The sequence below is a fragment of the Diabrotica undecimpunctata genome, chromosome 7, assembly GCF_040954645.1.
Source record: "Diabrotica undecimpunctata isolate CICGRU chromosome 7, icDiaUnde3, whole genome shotgun sequence".
Taxonomy (NCBI): Eukaryota; Metazoa; Arthropoda; class Insecta; order Coleoptera; family Chrysomelidae; genus Diabrotica; species Diabrotica undecimpunctata.
In genome coordinates, this window is record NC_092809.1 from 50,256,092 (window position 1) to 50,277,217 (window position 21,126).

Genomic DNA, 21,126 nt, shown 5'->3' on the forward strand with positions numbered 1-21,126 from the left:
TACAGAGGAGGGAGGGGGGTTCGAACATCGCGTTACGAAACATTGTTTTTTACTTTTTGTTTATGCTTTACGGGAAATCCTTCGACTGTATTGTACGTCCTTTTTATTTTGTTCTCGTGCTCAGTAACACACAGAAACGCGTTGCTGTAGTCAGTATTGTTAAATTTAATTCATACTATAATGTCATCAAACATGAAAATTGACAACTAATTTATTTCATCGGAACACAGAAAGCCTGAAGATAGCTTTCGGGATCCAGCAAACTTAATCTGTCATGGTATAGCACTCACATCCGTAAATTACAATATTTCTTGCGTGATTAAATGCGCGGACGAATGCTACTGTTGCCGCTCGAGGAGTGAATTGAAATATGTCTTTCCGGATTTCCTGCAGTCAGCCTGCCCAATCCTTCAAACCCCAAGTAAGCTCGTGGTGATTAGTCAGTTAGATAAATGATTATGCAAGTTTTCATCACTTCTTGTGAGGTTTTCATTTGATCTGTCGCCTCCATTGAAATTATTAACCAGGTGCCTTACGATTTCTTTTGTCCATCAATACAATGCGACAAGAATGAAGAATGGGAAAGAACCTGCTTAAATATTGAAACATACATAGGAGGTACAAGAACTTCGGAGTCATGGAAAGTACTGAGAGGATTGAAACAAAAAAAAATTCCATAAGTGCGTAGATTTTCACACCATATTTATTAGGTTTATTCGGTATGTATTGCACAAAACCGCATCGTCCACGAAAGCCTTTCAATTTCTCATCAATCGTAACGTTGTGTCCTAAACTATAGGATTTCTGTGAATTGTTCACTTGCATAGTAAAAATGTTACGAATTGCTGCAATTTTGTCGGTTTTTTTTTCTTTCATTTCTGGTAGTGCGATCACCAAATCGCATACAACATAATGAACTTAAATCTTTTAATGTTCATGACCAGTCGGCATTTTTCAATGCCATCCCCATTGGATCCCCAGAGGTCTTACACACTTTTTCTGTTACTTCTGTGAACACCAGCAAAGTATAAGAGACCTGTAAATGCTTTCATTTCAACAATGTCTATAGGCTTGGCATCTCTATCGCGTTTGAAGAGCGATTTAACACTTTCAATATATTGGTTGATCTGTTGTACAATTATACGCAAATATTCCGTGTTCCATAATGCAACTCCAGCATTCCAAAGCAGTTTTTGCCATTCTTGCAGCACATATTAAACGAGTCACGAGGTTCGACTTCATATTCTGCATCTATATCCTCTTCATCATCAAAATCGTCCTGTGAATCACCTTCATCGTCGTCAAACATCATTCGTTTCAGTTCTTTAACATCTTTAGGATCCTCCAAATTATATTTTTTACTACAACTTGCCATGATAAGCGTATTTCCGACCTACCTAAAACAAATATAAATTTGTTAACTTACAAAAAAATCTTCAACCAGGCGCAGTGAATTAGTGTGATGTTATGAGGTAAATGTAAGTATAATTATGTAATTTTGACGGAAAGGTAGTAGTAGTATAAAGAAATAGTACTTACCAAACTAATAAATGTCACGAATTTTCAAAATGAACAATATTTAAATATCTTCGTTCTGGCAAAGAATATTTACTAATGACCGATCACGTTCTGTAGAATAATGAGGGGTAGGAAGCTGCTGGTGACGACAATTCCCAACTGTTTACGAGACACACATACTGGCACAAAAAATTTGTGTTGTATCAATTTGAATAGCCCGCGCCCGACGGAAGGTTAATTAGTTATTAACATATTAAAATAAAAAACGGTAAATTTTCGCTTTTTTCCTCTCCCAGCCAAAACAGAAGCATTTCAATCAAATTTAAGAGTAAGAAACTCAAATAAAAATATTTAAAATAGAGTTTTTTAAATGTTTCTATCCTTATTTGTTACTTATAAAGTTGCAAAAATATAATAAATGTTAATAACTTTTTTAAAGATGAACTTCGAATTTTCAAGTTACAAGAAATATTGTAACTGGTGGTGCTTAAAATATGATCAAAATTTTGTAGTAATTAGTTTAATAGTTAAAAAGTTATTTTATTTGTTTATCCCAAATTAAATTTTTTTGCATAAGTCAGAAAATAATAAAGATATTCTACGGGTAGCGTATGAAAGAAAAATTTTTTCAATCAATATTATTTAAAAAAAAAACATGCAGATTTTTTTGTTATAAACAATTGGAATAACTTTTTAAACATTGCCTACAGGAAAATTATTTTTTCATATTTGGAAAGCTTATACTTTCTCACAAATTTAAAAAGATAAAAAGTTTTCCTAGGACAATTTTTATAGCCTTATTGGAAATTTTTACGCTTAGGATGACAGCGGGTTTAAATCACGTAGACGACGCAATTTTTCAATTAAATACTAGTGTCCATTGAATTTTCATATACTTGAGGTATTGCAATAGTTTGGACATAATAAGCAACTATGTGTAAATACAATTAAGCCGACTTTATACAGTAATACAGTAACAGTGCATTTATCCCCATATAAGGCACAATGGAAGAAGAAAAAGACTATTTTTTATTTTTGAATTATACATACTGTGAAGTATACACTTGCGGTAATTATTACTTTGTTTATCGTTTATCGGTGTCAGGTCTACCTCAATACCTATGTACTGTATATTAATATTAGTGCAGTGGTCAGAGATTTGATCCCTAAAAACGAGACAAACAAGCTAACTTTTGCTGAGAATATCAATTTTGGCACCCAAAACGATGCAAAAAAGTTTGTCACTCCTACCTCAGGGCTTCCTCCTAAAACCCCGCCCCCATAGGAGGAAAAAACGCAAAACATCGACTTACCAAGAATCTGTACGCTGCAGAAAAAAATGTAGCTGAGATAATTTTGATCTCAGAAACAACGTTTGAAACGACAGACGATTTTGAATGTGTTACGTGAGCGAAATAAATTTTTGAAATAAAATTTGTATACTCGGTTCGCTATTCCCAGTCCGAACTGTCTAGTGAATTTAGTAATTATTTTTTTGCGAAGTTTGTTACTTTTTGACAGACTAAAAGTGGCTGAAAATTACTATACAACCAAGCAAACGTACTCATAGCCAATATTAATAGTAAACAAACTAAATAGTAAACAAAATAGAACTTTGCGAATTACCGTCAATCAATATTTATTTATCTGCACCATATAATAAATAGTTATGTTAAATTATAACAACTAAAATATATTTTTTAAATATATACTACCCAAAATGTGATGGGTTTAGTATACACTTCCACTATTTAGAATAATTCTTCTTTTTTTAAAGAAAGAAGTCTGCAATAGTAGGATACTTGAGCTATTAATACTAAGAAGTAGGAATTGTTGTGTTGTAGGTTTCCGACAATGAATCTGTCAAAATATGCCCGAGCTAAGCGAATGGAGTATACATATTAAGTCAATGATAAAAATTCGATATCATTTGATCAGAATGAACTATCGACAAAAACCAAAATGCGTTTTAAAGGTCAAGAATGTAGCTTTCATATTCAATTTGCATTTTGCTGCAAATCAAGTAAATTTCTATAAAGCTGATAAATAAATAAACGTTTCGTGATTTTTTTTACGATTCTCATTAGATCAATAAAAATTATCACTTTCATGGACCAGTCATTATACTATTTTTAGAGCCTAAGCTTCAAAACCCATAACATGAAATTTCGAGTTTTAGTTTTATTAACAAATATGAGGTATTTAATATATGCCTAAAAACGCTGAATTAGAACGTTCACATTACAAACGATCCCACTTCACGGAAAATCCTTCCACGAAGACGGGATTGGGGAAATTTGTAGCTGAAATTGTGTAGTTTCGAAAAACGTACTTGTGCAAACTGAAAGAAGCAGTTTTAAATATTTTAGTTCGTTTGTAATAGGAACATATAAGTTAAGCGTTTTTAGGCATATTTCAACTGCCTTTCATATACCAAAACTCAAGATCGACATTTCCTGCAATAGGTTTTGAAGATTAGGTTCTAATAATAAAAATGCCATAGTAACTGGTCAATGAGAGTGATAAATTTTGTTGATCTCATGAGAATCGTAAAAAATGACAAAAATCGAACGTCTATTTATTTAACAGCTTTATAAAAACTGACTTAACTCTCAGCAAAATACAGAAATTGCATACGAAAGCTGCACTCTTCATCTTTAAAGAGCATTTTCATTTTTGTCGATAGGACACTTTGTTCAAAAGATATCGAATTTTTACCGAGGAGTTGATATAAATTTTATTTCAAAAATTGATTTTGCCCGCGCAACACATTCAAAATCGCCGGTCGCTTTAATCGACGGTTCTGAGAAAACCGTCGTTTACAGAAAAAAGCCAATAAACATGTTTGTTTAAAATTAACTCAGCTACATTTCTTGTTTGAAACATTTTTTCTACGACGTACAGATTCTTAATAAATCGATGTTTTTCGTCTCACCTCCCTACAAGGGGAGTTTTACGGGAAAGCCCGAAAGTAGGAGTAGCAAACTTTTTTGCATCTTTTTTGGGGTTAGCTTATTTGTATAATTTTTAGAGTTAGAGGTACAGTGGCATTTTCGTGTCTGACGACTGGAGTACATGTACCTACTGTTTAAACGAGGTGTTAAATCCTGTAAAAGGGTGAATTAAAGAGGCTCTTCCGTCACACCTGCCTCAAGATGTCTCCATAACTTTAGTACCAACATCACTATACATTTAAAAAAGAAAAAGAAGGGATTTTTGAATAAATTAATGAGAAATGCTACTTGTTAAAATAATTTCAATTGATTACGGCATTGGAGTCTTATGTTTTTTCATCTATAAACAAAAATATTGGAGGACGATAAAAAAATTATTGAAGTTAAAAGCTTGAGGTGTTGGCTTACATCAGTGGCGTTACAGCTCAAATTAACTGTAACGATACGGATGATAATGATAGACAAAAATATTGTTTTTTTTTAAAATAGATATCTATGAACTAATGTCAAATTATTTATTGTCATTTTTCGTGAAAAACTCTTAATATACTTCTTTAAATATTTTATTTCAGGTACATAATACAATGAATATTTTACGTAGACTAATGTCAGGTATAAACCCTGCGTTAAGCCTTTGTAATGCAATAAATATTAGTAAGCACAATATTCTTAATAGTTCAAAAATTAGATATGCGTCAAATGAGAAGGTAAGTGTCTTTATATTATTAATAAAATGCCATAACTATTTACTTGTATCTATAATTAATTAATCTAAATCTGAATATTGCAATCTCAAAAATTTAAATTGATACTGCAACTCGACGGGTGCTGTTATATGTTTAGAACATGGACGTTGGCAGAAAAAAAAGAACAAAGGTTGAACATATTGAAATACAATAATAAACTAACGGACACAAATATTTCATTATACTATTTTGGATCTTTTGTCATTTCTTATAAAAAAAATGGCTAGTTAATATTCACTGGAATGTTTTACATATTTTGCTATTTGCTACAGATAAAATAATGTTTTTATATTGTCGTTTTAACTACAAAGTAATATCTCTGTATATTGCTCCTTGACGAAGACAACAATGAATTATTTTTACGTTTTGAGAATACTTTGACGCAGAGTCATCACATTTTTACTCGAGTTTGTAGCTTTGGTTACAGATAAGTAGGGTTATCTACCTAAATATCATAAATGGCGTTAAAATTTTTAGTTTATCTAATGAGAAATGCAGAAAAGAATATATTGCACAAATATTCACATGTGAGAAGCACTAAGAAGCACCTCTGTTTCTCATTCCAGGGATTTGCAACTTATAAATTTTTAATTTTGGATGATATTATTATCATTTCGATGTTGAACATGCAATTATCATCTCTCCCTTTTTGGCATTAATTTGTGCAGTCCCTAGACTACCGCTAATATATCCATTCTTAATTTTATCCTTTATTGTTACTCCACTCATCCATCTAAGCGTTATCATTTCTGACATGGATTCATCGTTCGACTTTCTTTTTAAATGCACAAAATTTAGTGTCTAGGCTTATGATAGTTTTATGGAATTTTGCTTTGTTTGAATTTCTGTTACAATCAACCTGTTATTATCAACCTGTATGCGTCCCCTGCTGGACATAGCTCCCCCTCAGCTCTTTCCATCTGTCTCTGTCTTTCGAGGCTTGCATCCAGTTTACCGCTAAGTAACTTTAGTTCGTCAGTCCATCGGTTGGTGGGCATCCTCTGCAGTGACGTAGCCAGGATTTTATTTTTGGAGGTGTCCATTCGTCCATTTAGATATTCAATCCACCAATGAATTATTTGTTTTTTTAGTAATTATTTTTAATATATTTTTTTGAGAAAAGAGTCGTTTGTCATTAATAAAAAAGACTTACTTCTTACTTACTTTTTTTATATTTATAAGTTATTTGAAATTGCATTATTCGAAATCTTGGGGTGTCAAAAATAACAGCATGTTATAACTTATAGACATCTTCCATAATATTCCAGTGACACGACAGTAGGGCAAGTCCAGTAAGCCTCTCATTACCAGTTCTATTCCTCAAATAGGTTTTTCTCGCTGTATAGGTAAAAATGAGCGCTCTACAATGGTCGTAGTGCCAGAAATAGTAATTAAAATTTTAAGAAGTCTATTGATGTTTGGAAAATGCCATTAATCACAAAACTCCAAAACGTCTGTATCAGTCTTTAAAGTTCATTAAATACTCTCCTGTCAGTTCTGTCAGAGAACATTTCTCTTCAAAATATGGAGATCACTTAGTGATCACTGGTGAATTTTATCAGGAGATGCAAAACCAAGGAGTATTTCTTTTAAACTAGAAATTAACAATGTCCAAACATGAAGTGAAAGTTGATACCTAAAATATTCTTCAACTGAAGTTGTTGGATGATTATCTCTATAAGTATGTCACTTATTAATCCTTGGAATTTAAAACCCAGTACCAAAAATATCTTTAGATAATTTAGAAGCAGAAATAAAGAGTTTATCAAATTCAATTTCGAAATTGTTTCTTAAATCTCCTAGTCTAGAGAGTAGAGATAATATCTTTGGTGCATTTAATAGTACTAGCGAAATGGTCGATAGAATAACAGAAAACTAACTACAATTTAGAAAAGGCTTTGGCACTAGAGGGACATTATTTACTATATAAACAATCATAGAACTGTGTCGAGATGTCAACTGTGACGTATTAATATGTCTAGTTGACTTTGAGAAAGCCTTCGATCAAATACAACACAGAAGGCTGGCAAACATATTACGGAACACAGAAATAGATGATCAGGATGTGAGAATCATTACAAATTTATACCGATATCAGAAAGCCAAAATACGAGTAGACCAACAAAAATCTAAAGAGATACCTATAAGAATAGGAGTGCGACAAGGAGGTGTACTATCCTCTCCACTGTTTAATATGTGCTCAGAAGAGATGTTTAAAAAGACACTAGAAGACATCAATGAAGGCATATAAATTAACGGAACACTAGTGAATAATCTCAGATATGCAGACGATACAATACTCCTTGCGAACAGCAGAGAAGGGCTGCAAATTTTCGTTGATCGCACTACTGCAAGAGGTATGAATGGCTCTGAACATAAAAAAAAACAAAAATTATGATTGTCAGTAAGAACAAGATAGAAGATGAAACAATCTGCGTTTAAGGAAAAGCTTTAGAGAAAGTACCCAGACATTTTTCCCATTACTACATACGCAGCTGAAACATGGACTCTCAAAAAAATCTATAGAAGTAAGATAGAAGCCTTCGAAATGTGGGTCTACAGAAGAATTCTACGCGTGTCCTGAAAACAACATAGAACCAACCTGTGAATTCTGGAAGAGCTTCATATAAAAGACAGGCTATTAAAAAGAGTAAACCGAGCATACCTAATTTACTTCGACTACTTAGCTAGAAGAATGGGGACCATGGAACCATTGGTAGTGGAAGAAAAGGTAGAAGACCGAAAACCAAGAGGAAGGTCTCCCAGACAATGGGCAGATCAAATGAAGACTCTGATAGGAAAATCCCTACATGAAGCCGTCCATATGACACAGGATCGCATCCAATGGAGACAGCAAGCTAATAACAAGGAGTGAGGAAGAGGACCCAGATACAATTACTTGGGATGTGAGCTAAATGAACAATGGGACCGCAGTAGCCTTAAAATAAAATGACGCATTGAGATAGCCACAAGCCTTCAGTAAAATGAAAGCAGTATTATGCAATGGAAAACTGGGAGTAGAAATTATAACTAGAGTATTGAGATGCTTCGTATTCTCTGCCCTTTTATATGGAATTGAAGTCTGGACAATTACGGACGCAACTGAAAAAAGACTTGCCAGCGTTGAGATGTGGTGTTATCGAAGGATGTGAAAAATATCATGGACACAACGCATAACAAACACAAAAATGTTAAGAAAGATGAAAAAATGAAAAGAAATACTCAACATTGTAAAGAAAAATGAGCTACTTTGGTCACATACTAAGAAAAGAAAAATATGAGTTGATGCGATTGGTTATACAAAAGAAAGTGGGAAGAAAAAGAGGACCTAGTTAAAAAATTTAAACCACTGGAGTGGAAAAATAAACAATAGAACTCTTTAGAACTGCTGCAGATAGAGTAAAATGGGCCGTAATGATCGCCAATGCCCTTAAAAGATGAGACACACGAGGAAGAACGAAATCGTAACATACACTTTGAAGAAATGTGGATAAGGGAAGCGTAACGCTTTATATATTTTCACAAACCAAGAGAGAAATTTAGAAACTGCTATTTTCTCTTACTGAACATAACGCATTAGCTGTTCCCGAGTTTTCGCAACCAGATTGAGAAATTTCTTCGAGACTGATACATATAAGTTCAAGCAACAAAGTTAAACTAGTGTGACGTTCAAGATTCTTGTTATCACGAGAATTTTTTCTGAAAAAATTAATTACTTGATTGGTAATATCTAAACAGTTTCTTATATTAGTAATTGGCATAATAACGGACCATGTAAGATTGAATCTGTGACTGGCACAATGAACATAAATTATAAAAGGGTACAACTCGTGTATTTTGGTTTGGGTACCCTTATAATTGCCAATAATATTCTTGGTGTACACAATCATTCATATTCCATCCAAGTTTCGTAATATTCTAAAATAGATTTTGCGATGTTTTCGCCAGACTAGTACATAAATATAAATAAATCCTAAGTTTAAAAAGAACTCTGCTTTATAATATATTCATCGTCATCATTTTGGCTTTACAACCCTGTGTGGGTCCTAGCCTCCTCAAGAATTTTTTTCCAATCGTCCCTGTTCATCGCCTTTCTCCGGCAAGCACGTATTCTCATATTTCTCGTGTCTTCATCGATGTTTTCAAGTAACCTTGTTCTTGGTCTTCCTCTTCTTCTCTGACCAATGGATCTATCAAGGAGCATTTTTCTAGCTGGGTCATTTTGTTCCATCCTCCTTACATGTCCTATCCACCTCAGACGTCCTATCTTGTATATGTTTTACGACATCTGGTTCCTGGTATATTGTATAAAGTTCGACGTTGTATCGTCTTCTCCACACTTCATTGTCATTCCCTGCTCCATAGATTCGCCTTAGTACTTCTCTTTCGAAACATGCTAACATGTTTTCATTACTTTTTGTTAGAGTCCAGGTCTCTGAACCATATGTTAGGACTGGGAGTATTATTGTTTTGTAGAGTTTTATTTTTATATTTCTCGATATAAGTGTGGATTTAAGGAGGAGATTAGCCCAAAATATCACCTGTTGGCCGTGCAAATTCTGCGTTTTATCTCTGCGGTAGTATTATTTTCAGTGAGCTTCCAGGTATACAAATTCGTTCACTGCTTCAATGACGTCGTTCGCTATGACAAGTGGTCGTAGGATTTGTGGTTGCGTGCTTATTTTCCTATACTTCGTTTTGTTGGTGTTTATTATTAAATCCATTTTTGTAGCTCTTTACCTTTACCTTTTATTTTTAATTTATATAAAGAAGCAAATTAAAGAAATTGCAACGTTATTACCAATTTTGATTAATGCGATAAATTAAAAATGTATTTTATTTAAACTGATATCTATTTTGTTAATCAGTCTAAGGGCGAGCATAGAATCGAAAAGGATAGCTTTGGGGAATTAAAAGTGCCTGCAGATAAATACTATGGAGCACAAACGCTAAGATCAGTAATGAACTTTCCAATTGGCGGTGAATTCGAAAGAATGCCAGTAAGTACAATAATTTTAATAACACTTGTTTATTATTTTCTTACAGGATAATACAAATTTTAGTTTTGTTAATAATTGATGGAACATCCTAATAAATAGATAGGTAAATCAGATAGTCCCCACTTTTCTACACTTATAAAAGATAATTAAACTATATATATATATATATATATATATATATATATATATATATATATATATATATATATATATATATATATTATATATATATATATATGTATATATATATATATATATATATGTATATATATGTATATATATATGTATATATATATATGTATATATATATATATATATATATATATATATATATATATATATATATATATATATATCGTTATCATCATTTTCAGCGTGTTCTACCGATTATGATGCAGTCTCCCTTAATAGACATTCTTCATTTTTGCCCACGATTGTCTAATACTCGCTTTTCTGTACCATGCTGTACCGGCTTGTTTCTTATGTCATAGTCCCATCTTAAATTTGGACGTCTTTTTGATCTCTTGACGCCTCTTGAATATCACAATCTAATTCTTGTGAACCATTTATTGTCAATTCTTCTCGCTAAATGTCCCACCTGCTGCCATTTTAAAGATTTAATTCTGTGGATTACATCAGTGACGTTGGTTTTTTGTCTGATTTGTTATATCTAGCATGAATCCCTCCATTGACCTTTGAGTGAGTTTTGAGTTTCGCTATCATCTCTTACTTTAGTGTTCAAGTTTTGCAGCAGTATGTCATGATTGGTAGTATACACTGATCGAATGCTTTTTGCTTCAGGTGGAGTGGCATCTTCGATTTGAATATAACAGTTCATAAATATAGCAGTTCATAAATGTGCCTGGTAAGATTTTCCAGGTTTTTTTGACAGCGTATTTAAGCTGTTTCACTGTTATGTCATCTATTCCAGCTGCTTTACCGCTTTTCATTTTTGTAATTGTCGATTCTACTTCTTCCAAAACGACTGTTAAGGTCAGTTGAGTTTAATATTAAATCTTGTAATAGTATTAATCTTAGCTTTAGGTTTAATATATATAATAACATATATTTTTAGTACCCTGTCATCAGTGCCATGGGCATTCTAAAAAAGGCAGCGGCTTTGGTTAACAAGGATTACGGTTTGGATCCGAAAATAGCCGATACTATTGCTTGTGCTGCAGACGAAGTAATTTCAGGAAAACTGTACTGTGATCATTTCCCCTTAGTTATTTGGCAAACCGGCTCTGGTACTCAAACGAATATGAATAGTAATGAAGTTATAAGCAATAGAGCCATAGGTAAAAACGTTTAATTTAAAATAATTGCAAAACGTCACGAAATAGATTGAATAAGTTAAGTCAAAAGAATTTAACAAATTGTTATGCTAACTTAAATTTTTTTAAAGTTTTCTAGTCAATTCTGATTGATGTTATAATAGTTGTCAATAAGTAATTGTTTGACTTATCAATTTTTGTGGTAATCAGCTCTATATTAACTCGCCAAATATGCAGATTGATATTGTTTTATGTATAATCATGTTTAACTTCATATTCACTATACCCAAAAGATCATTGTGATGGAAACCTTATACTCCATTCGCTATCAAATTCCTGTCAATTTGTAAGAATAGTTGTACTGAACACTCCATATTATATCTATAGACTTCAGTGTAGTCAAGACAGTCCTTTATCCCTATTTCTCTGACTTCTATATCTACATATTTACTTATATTCATTCACATTAAAATATGATTGCTGACATACTGTCATCAAGTCACTTCAATTACATCTGGCATACTCAACTTATCTACCAATCCTCCCAGTTTTAGAATGTTATTCCTTGTTGATTGAACATTTAGATCTTCTTCTTAGAGTGCCATATCCCTACGGAACGTCGGCGACTACCATGCTTATAATATTGTTATACTGATCTCGGTCTTGCGCTACGTGTAGCAATTGGTCCGCTGTCAAACCTGTCCACTGCCGCAAATTCCTCAACCAAGAGAGTTTCTTCCGTCCTATCCATTTCTTTCCTTCGATTTTACCGTTGAGAATTAGCCGAAGGAACTCATATCTTGGTCCTCTGATTATATGTCCAAGATATTCTAGTTTACGCCTCTTAATAATATTTAATAGAGTTCGTTGATGTCCCATTCTTCGAAGAACTTCTTCGTTTCTGGTTCTGCTAGTCCATGGAATTTTTAGTATCCTTCGATACAACCACATCTCAAACGCCTCGATTTTATTCATGATATCGGCGTTTAAAGTCCAAGTTTCACATCTATACAAAAGTACAGACCACACGTAACATCTTTTCACGGATTTCCAAATTTAATGAGTTATTGGATAATAGAGGCTTGAATTTTTGAAATGAGTTTCTTGCCTGTTCAATTCTACATTGAATTTCGAAGGATGGATCCAGATTTTGGGTAATCCAACATCCAAGGTATTTGAATCTCTGAACTCTCTGCAGCGGTTGTTGGTTTAATATTGTAACGAAATTATTTTGCCTACCATAGGGTAAGAATATAGGGGTAGAAAAATTGGGGGCAGAAACTAAAGGGTTGAGAAAGGACAAGCAAAACAATCGTTACTGATGCGAACGGCACTCAGGGGGTTGCTGGAGAGCTGGGGTCGTGGATAAGTTAAAATAAATGGGTCGGATTGGGGTATCTACACAATGAATGAAATAAAAAGGTTACTTACATAAATCTCCTGGACAAATGGGCAAAAAAAGACAAGAAGAAATACCTCTAGCTATTTAAAATGGACGCCGCTTCGAGAAAACTTCCTGCTGGAGGAAAGAAAGTTTCTTCCTTCCTAAAAAGTAAACATACAAAAAGGTTAGGAGATTTTCTAAACTAAAATAAACAAAGGATCAGAGAAACAAATCAAACGTTTATTTTTGTCTCATACAAATAGTTATCAAACATAAAAATGGCACAAAAAATATACTATATAAATAGTTGCCAAATACAGAATAAAAAACTTACATGTGTCCGTTTACAAACTTCGTTTACAAAGGGGTTGGAGATACTACAAAACTTACAAATGTTATCGCCCAGAGATTAACCTTTTTTTAAACAAACAAAACAAATGAATATCGAAAAGAACAAAGCTAGCTGTCATATGTTAACATTATATTAAAAAAAAACAATAAAATGACAGCTGTTAAACCATAAAATTTACAATTTATTATTATTACAAATCCTTTAAGTTTTAATGAAAGCAATTATTGTTTTAGCAAAAAAATGTCTGTCTTTACTTTAAAATTAAAATGTTAATTGTTACCTGATTTCACTGTTTAGCACTTAACTTGCAAAAAAAACTTGTTAACATCTATGGGACTGGAGCTGCAAAGGACATAACTCTCAACTTGAATAAAAATAAACCATTTCCATACGTAGGCAGGAACGATTGGAACAGAAACTTGATGGAGGAAATCAAGCTGTCGACGGGGACATTCTATATAAACATTTTCCAAATTTCATCAGTGCCGGTGTACTGCACAAATCTTATGGGTGATTACTCTGATCTAAACTGCCACATTGCATAGAGTATCATCACCTTAACGGGTCTTAAGATATTACACAAAAAAAATTGAATCGACTCGCGATTCAAAATCTCTTCTGTCTGCTCTGCTTGGGGCTTAAATGTCGACTCCCTGATGCCATACATTTTACAAATTTCAACGCAAAAATAAATTTCCCTTTACGTCTCACAGCTAGTTTTTGCCTACAAACTTAAAACAAACAATCTACCCTTTTTTGACCTCGTTCTTAGCAACGAACCGACAAAAAACTTCTTGAGTATTTACTTTTAAATTGGTTAACTGGAAATTTTTTACCTCACAATACATACAGAGAATAGGGGAATATTAATGTAAACAAAGACAAAAAAATATTCTCAGTTAATACTTCTTAGAAAAACCGTATACCTGACTTGCAATATTATATTAGGGGACTCGAAACAACTTTTAAATATTCCAGTTTATTGCGTTTTAACGACAAAAGACAAAAACAGCTGAATACCAAAACTTGATATTTAGGATCTCAACTTAAAATGCCATAATATATTGATCGTTTTAAAATTCATTTGCAAACAGAAAAACGAAAATATTCCACCAAATTTAAAACGCTACAATATCAGTTGGGTTGCGCCGATTCCACTTTACTGGTCACCATGTATTTAGTTTTATCGATATTTATCGACAGTCCCCAATTTGTGCATTCCATGTCAACTCTATTGATTAGCTCCTACAGATCGTCGATGTTTTCAGCTAGAATCCCAGTATCGTCGGCAGACGAGAACATTTAGATAAAGCATACTAAATCTAAACTACATCTAAAGCTACTAATCTAAACATTTAGATAAAGCATACTAAACTTAGGACTATTATTAGGATACATTAATGTGTATCCAATCTAAATGGAATTTGAAGCTTACATTGATTATTGATTTTATTAAAACTTTACCTTAACTGTCACTTACCTATCTTATGTTCATTCTCAAAAATTACATTACTTATTTTTACGAAATAAAATATAAATTTTATATTTTATTTCGAAAACCTTTTATTACATAACAAAACTTATATTTGTCTATTTGATAGAAATACTTGGTGGAAAACTTGGATCCAAAACACCCGTCCATCCTAACGATCACGTTAACAAGGGACAGAGCAGTAACGACACTTTTCCCACTGCCATGCACATCGCTGTAGCCTTGGAAATCGAACATACTCTTATGCCAGGCCTGAAGATGTTACACGACGGTCTGGATAAAAAAGCGAAAGAATTTAAAGACATTATTAAAATAGGCAGAACTCATACGCAGGATGCAGTACCATTAACTTTGGGTCAAGAATTTAGTGGTTACACTCAACAAATTTGTTTCGGCATTGATAGAGTTTGTGACACTTTACCAAGGTTAGTACCTGCTTATGGAAATAAAATTGTTAACCATTCTAATAATTATTAATATTTAGAGAGTCGACTGCAAAATTATATTTTTAAATTTGATTTGTTTTCATTTAACTTAAAATAACTTGTTTGTATTTTAGGCTAAGGATGTTAGCTTTGGGTGGTACCGCCGTTGGTACAGGTTTAAACACCAACAAAGGATTTGCGGAAAAATCTGCAGCAAAAATATCTGAACTAACCGGCTTGCCGTTCACAACAGCTCCTAATAAATTCGAAGCACTCGCTGCTCGCGATGCTATGGTAGAAGTATCTGGAGCCTTAAACGTTCTTGCTGTATCTATTATGAAGATCGCGAATGATATCAGGTAATGAAATCTTAACTTTTTTGATAGTAACGTGGTACTAGTGCCTAGGTATACGTTTGCTTTATTATCTTCTTTGGATGAAATCAGACTGTTATTCTGTACACGACTTAAGTAACGTAAGTCGCCATGGGGAAATAGCTGGTAGCGATAAAATTGCCGTGTATGCATTTTGGAGAATTTGTGAAAAGTGAGCATTCTATTCTCAAACATCTTTTAATCTAAGGTAATGCCAGTGGAAATTCCAAAATGATTTACTGATTTACCCCATTGAACATGTGAAAATTGTTAAATACCGTCGATTTCATGGAGGATAAACAAAACATGAAAAATAAAAGAACTGATGTCAAAAACGATCTCATCAATTTAGCAACAGAAAAACTTCAACAACTCAACATAAACTAACCTAATATAACATTAACATTTCTCATTTTTTTAGGTTTTTAGGTTCTGGTCCCAGGTGTGGACTAGGAGAATTATTGCTTCCAGAAAATGAACCAGGTAGCTCAATAATGCCAGGTAAAGTTAACCCCACCCAATGCGAAGCCATCACCATGGTAGCAGCTCAAGTGATCGGAAACCATGTAGCAGTCACTATTGGTGGTGCCAACGGACATTTTGAACTAAACGTTTTCAAGCCAATGATTGTGTCAAACGTGCTAAGATCCATAAGATTATTAGGCGACAGTTGCACATGCTTTACAAAGAATTGTGTCAACGGTATTGTCGCCAATAAGGAGAGAATCCATAAATTGCTACATGAAAGTCTTATGTTAGTAACGGCGTTGAATCCTCATATTGGATATGATAAAGCTGCTCAGATTGCCAAAACAGCGCATAAAGAACATTCTACGTTGAAGAAAACGGCTGTAAAATTGAATATGCTTACAGAACAACAATTCGATGAATGGGTTAAGCCAGAGAAAATGCTTGGACCGAAATAAGATATCGTGAACAGTATATTTATTTATAAAATTCGATTATTAAATTTATATTACAATATGAAATATTTTTTAATAATTTAGTAAGGATCTGCCGAGACTCCTGGCCATTATTAGTTATCAAGTAAATGCTAGGCATTGGTGTTTCTTGAGATATGCAGTGTTTTTTTTTGTTTTCACGGAGATCGACACAACCTGAATCAATTTTCTCATATTTTTACTTTCTATGTGAATAAAAAAAAAGGCTCAGCGCAATTTCTCTATTTTGATAGACCTGTAGAAGTATCTGGAGCCTTAAACGTTCTTGCTGTGTCTATTATGAAGATCGCGAATGGTATCAGGTAATGAAATATTAACTTAACTTAACTACTAGTACCTATAACTTAACTACTATACGTTTGCTTTATCTTCTTTGGATGAAATCACGTACACGGTTTAAGTAACGTAAGTCGCTGGGGGTCGATGGGGAAGTAGCTGGTGGCGATAAAGCTGCCGTGTATGGATTTGTTTAGCATTTTGGAGAGTTTGTGAAAAGTGAGCATTCTATCATTTTATTCTCAAACAATTTTTTGTAGGTTGAGTGTACATAACCTAAAACTGCATTTTTTTGAAAAAAACGTTTAACTTTTCTTTGGAGGTAGCTTTTCCGTTTAGGAGTAAATGTACCGAAGGCATCATTTAATTTAGAATACATATAACCTACCTATAAAAAAAACCTTGATTTGATATTGAAATCTATAAAATAGAGAAAATCCCCCAAAACCCCTAAAAACAGTTTTTTTAGGATTTTTTTTTAAGTTGGCACACCATACGGAAAAATCTGAAACTAAATCAGGGCCCAGATTTCGACTCAAAACATGTCGAAATTAATATGGCGACGTCGAAATGCGACTTTGCGAACCTTGTGGATTTCAGCTGAACTAACCAAACGACGTCACTAAATTTCGATTTATCGAAATTAATTTCAACTTCAAGAAAGTGGTTGAAATTTAATTTCGAGTCGAAATTAATCTGACATGACTGACTGGACTGGGAGAAGTGAACTTAGGTTCAGTTTAGGTAGGCGGTGTTTTGATCCTTGCAAGGAAAACTGAGGCAAAAAGTATTAATATGGCTGTGTTTTACGGACATTTGCTAGTTTTGGAGGAATTAGAGAGGATAGATATCCGACGCTCATAACGGAGGATAAGAAGAATGTTACGGGATACTCAAAATTCTTTTTCACTAAGTGATGTTCAATTTAGGCAGCAATTCCGGCTTAATAAACAAGCTGCAAATTATTTAATAAGGGTATTAGAACCATATTTGGAAGAAGATGTTTATGTCTCTAGGATACCTAAAATGTTTAGGGTTAGTATTACTAAGCTGCAGTAAATTTAAAAATATATTAGAATATAACCACTAAGTCAAATCTTAGTGGTTATAACTTAAGGATCTCCCACATCGCCTTTTTTTTCTTGCCATCTTTTCTTTCAATTCAAAATATAATTGAGAATGGCCACTATTTATGATTTAACAACTCAAACAAGAAAAAAAAGACGTTCACGTAACGTAAACAAAACAAACATTCAACAAGCGTAGTGCAGCCAATAAACAACAGGGCCAACCCAAATTTTCAGCAGTGTCAAAATGATAAAGTAAATATGCCCAGTTTTAACTACAATCGAAATGAATCAGAATCGCTAGCGATTGCGACTGTCATGGCGTAGTCGCTTTTAAATTTCGACATCGAAATGAAATAGAATCAGGGCCCAGAACATAGTTTTCGCTCAAATACAAAATATAAAAAAAACATTGGACCTACAGCCACCTCCAAAAAAATTTATTCTTTTTTAAAGAAAATGAGAATTAAAACAATGTTCATTATATATACTCGTAGTAAAACAAGACCAGCGAACAAGAAATCAAGGTTATGTTTCGATTACTTACTTTATTTAACAGGGATCCATAGATCTTCTCCAAGGAAATTAGAAGATTTTTTAAGAAATAACGACACAGAAATTGCAATACTTATTCAAAAAAGCTATGTCTCTATAACGTTTCCAATTCCTGCTAAGATGCTTGCGGCTGTATTCCAGGCAGAGACTTTCGAACTGAAGTTGATCAATATATGCACAGATAGCCAAGCACCCATGTGGGCTTTAATAAGCCCTAAACTAGAGCGCCCACCAAACTGGCGTGACAAGTAACATGGCAGTGACATATCACAGGCATGGCACCGGTATGGCAGGTAGCGCAGACTAAAGTAGCATGACATTAAAAAGACTAGTGAAATTCAAAATGTCCTCTGAGGATGAAGTTATGCCAACGCCTTTAAACGTCAACAATTACAATATGAACAAAACTTGTCCGCAACGTCAGTTTTGGGTACGAGATGTACGGAAAGAGATGCAAGCGCATAGTGGATTTAATATATTTGAAGAATTAAATATGTATCCGGCGAAATTTCAATCCTTCTACAGAATGAGAAGAGAAACGTTTGAGCTATTACTGACAAAAATTAGTACAATAATTTCGGAAAAGGATACAAATTATAGATATGCAATATCACCTTCAGAACGTTTATTAATAACATGTATGTATGTATTTTATGTATGTTATGTATTTTTTATTATTAACTCATCTAATCATTATTCATAACATAAAAAGTATATTCATTATTAATAACATAAAAGATATATTAAAAGGGCTCTGGTCGCTGGAAGTTCAAAAACTCCAATAAATTTTGTTGGGCTGAAGTTGTAGGCTCAGTTACTGTCCTCAACTTTGTTAACATTCCATCGTTATTAAACGAAGTGTTGGAACTACTTATATTTCTTCCAAAATATTGCCAGCAGTTGACATGTTGACAACATACTCGTTAGAAAGGAAATGTCTGGGTCTTCATATGGTTTTAGGGTCGATGCTTTTTCCACAGACGTCTTATTAGAACGAAAGTATTCCAGCGCGGATTTATTCACTTCTTCTAACGATACTGCAGTTTTAGTGATTATACGAGATTTTTTGGCTACTTGAGATTCGCTGGGAATTGTGCAGACTGGATGAAATATCACCACGACTCGAATAATGGCTCTCTGTCGGTGACAGAAGAGGCGACTCATTATCTAAAGCCATTACATGCTGTGATTCATTATCTTTCTCATTTTCACATTGCGACTGGTTATCGCCGCTATTGTTCTCACAGGAATAGTCTATATATTGTTGCGATGAAGGTTCTAGGCTACTATTCATTGTCTAGATTTAATAAATTGCGTGAGAAATTGTATGTATTCTACGAGGTAGTAAGGTCGCGTTTTTTTTTGGCGGCAGACCCAGAAGGCGTACATTTTTTTAAGTATTGTGTGTAAGATCCTCTCAAGTTCTTCTTTGCAAACCGCAACTACAACAAATACATATTATTAGTTAAAACAATACTTTCTTGAAATATTTTTATTGCAATCTTTGTTTTTTTTAGATATTTTGCTACTGGTAGTTCCTTTCAAGCACTATCCTACTATTTTTTAAGAGGACATACTAGTGAACGCAAAATTGTGTACGAAACATCTACAGTACTCCTGCCAGAATATCTGAATAAACCATCAAGAGAATTATGGCTTAAAACAACGAGTAGATACTGGGAACTTTGGAATTTGCCTAATTGCTGTGGATCTATTGATGGAAAGCATACCCTGATTAAAATCTCCCGAAATCTAAGTCAGCATACTTTAATTACAAAGGATATTTTTCTATTGTATTATTAGCTGTGGCTGACGCAGACGGGCTATTGTTGTCGGTTGATATTAGGGAATATGGACGAAATAGTTCACCGACCAACTTGATTTTCCCGAACCTAAACCATTGCCAGAAGAAAATGATAATGCAAGTTTTCCTTACTATTTTGTAGCAGACGAAACTTTTCCCCTCTCTGATCGTGTCATGAAACCTGTAACGAAGTATTTTGCCTACCAGATAAGGTATTACTATGGGGGTTGAAATCTTGGGACAGAAATTACTGGAGGTGGAGATAGGGCAAGCAAAATAAACGAAACTTATGCGAACGGTACTCAGGGTTTATTTGGAGTAGCTGGGTCGTGGATAAGTGAATGACAAGGGGGTTGATTTGGGCAACTACAAAAATGAAACAAAGGGGTACTTACACGAATCTCCTGGAACAAATGGACAAACAAAACAAAAGGAAGGACCTCTAGCTATTTAAAATAAGGACGCCGCTTCGAGGTGTCAAATTATAACGATTACAACAACTAGTTGTAACTATTGAAATAATTATTAGAAATGCAAAATATATCTTTTTAAATGAAACTCAAAAAAGGGGGCATAAACTTTTTTTCTAAATAAATAAAAAAAAAGTTTAAAGAAATAAATCAAACATTTATTGTTGTCTTACCACAAACAGTTACAAAAATAAATGGCACAAATTACTAGATTATTAGTTACAAAGATAAATACCAAAATAACAAAGAAACACTTACTTTGTCTTATCTGTTTACAAACTCTGTTTATAAGTGGGAGGTGCTACAAAACTTACAAACAAATTGGTACAAATAAAGAAATATCTTTAAAATGAAACTATTCATAGAGAGGTTAACCTTCTTTAAAAAAACCAAAACAAATTAATATCAAAAATAATAAAACGAGCTGTCATGTCAACATTAAATTTAAAAGTGAGCATAATTATGACAGCTAT

At 33.4% G+C, this 21,126-nt stretch overlaps 1 protein-coding gene across 1 annotated transcript; it reads left to right on the forward strand.

The window, feature by feature from the left end:
• Positions 1–4,961: 4,961 nt before the first annotated feature.
• Positions 4,962–16,508, forward strand: LOC140446724 (fumarate hydratase, mitochondrial-like). The gene is made up of 6 exons (XM_072539316.1): positions 4,962–5,179; positions 10,087–10,218; positions 11,294–11,516; positions 14,830–15,145; positions 15,280–15,504; positions 15,941–16,508. The coding sequence occupies exons 1-6, from the start codon at positions 5,057–5,059 to the stop codon at positions 16,443–16,445; spliced, it is 1,524 nt and encodes a 507-aa protein (XP_072395417.1). The 5' UTR covers positions 4,962–5,056; the 3' UTR covers positions 16,446–16,508.
• The last annotated feature ends 4,618 nt before the right edge of the window (positions 16,509–21,126 follow it).

Bases quoted from the DNA above. Each gene is read 5' to 3' on its own strand.
- LOC140446724 (XM_072539316.1), top strand. From the start codon at position 5,057: ATGAATATTTTACGTAGACTAATGTCAGGTATAAACCCTGCGTTAAGC. The intron at 5,180-10,086 runs GTAAGTGTCTTT...TTTGTTAATCAG, and splicing joins GATATGCGTCAAATGAGAAG to TCTAAGGGCGAGCATAGAAT. The intron at 15,505-15,940 runs GTAATGAAATCT...TCATTTTTTTAG, and splicing joins AAGATCGCGAATGATATCAG to GTTTTTAGGTTCTGGTCCCA.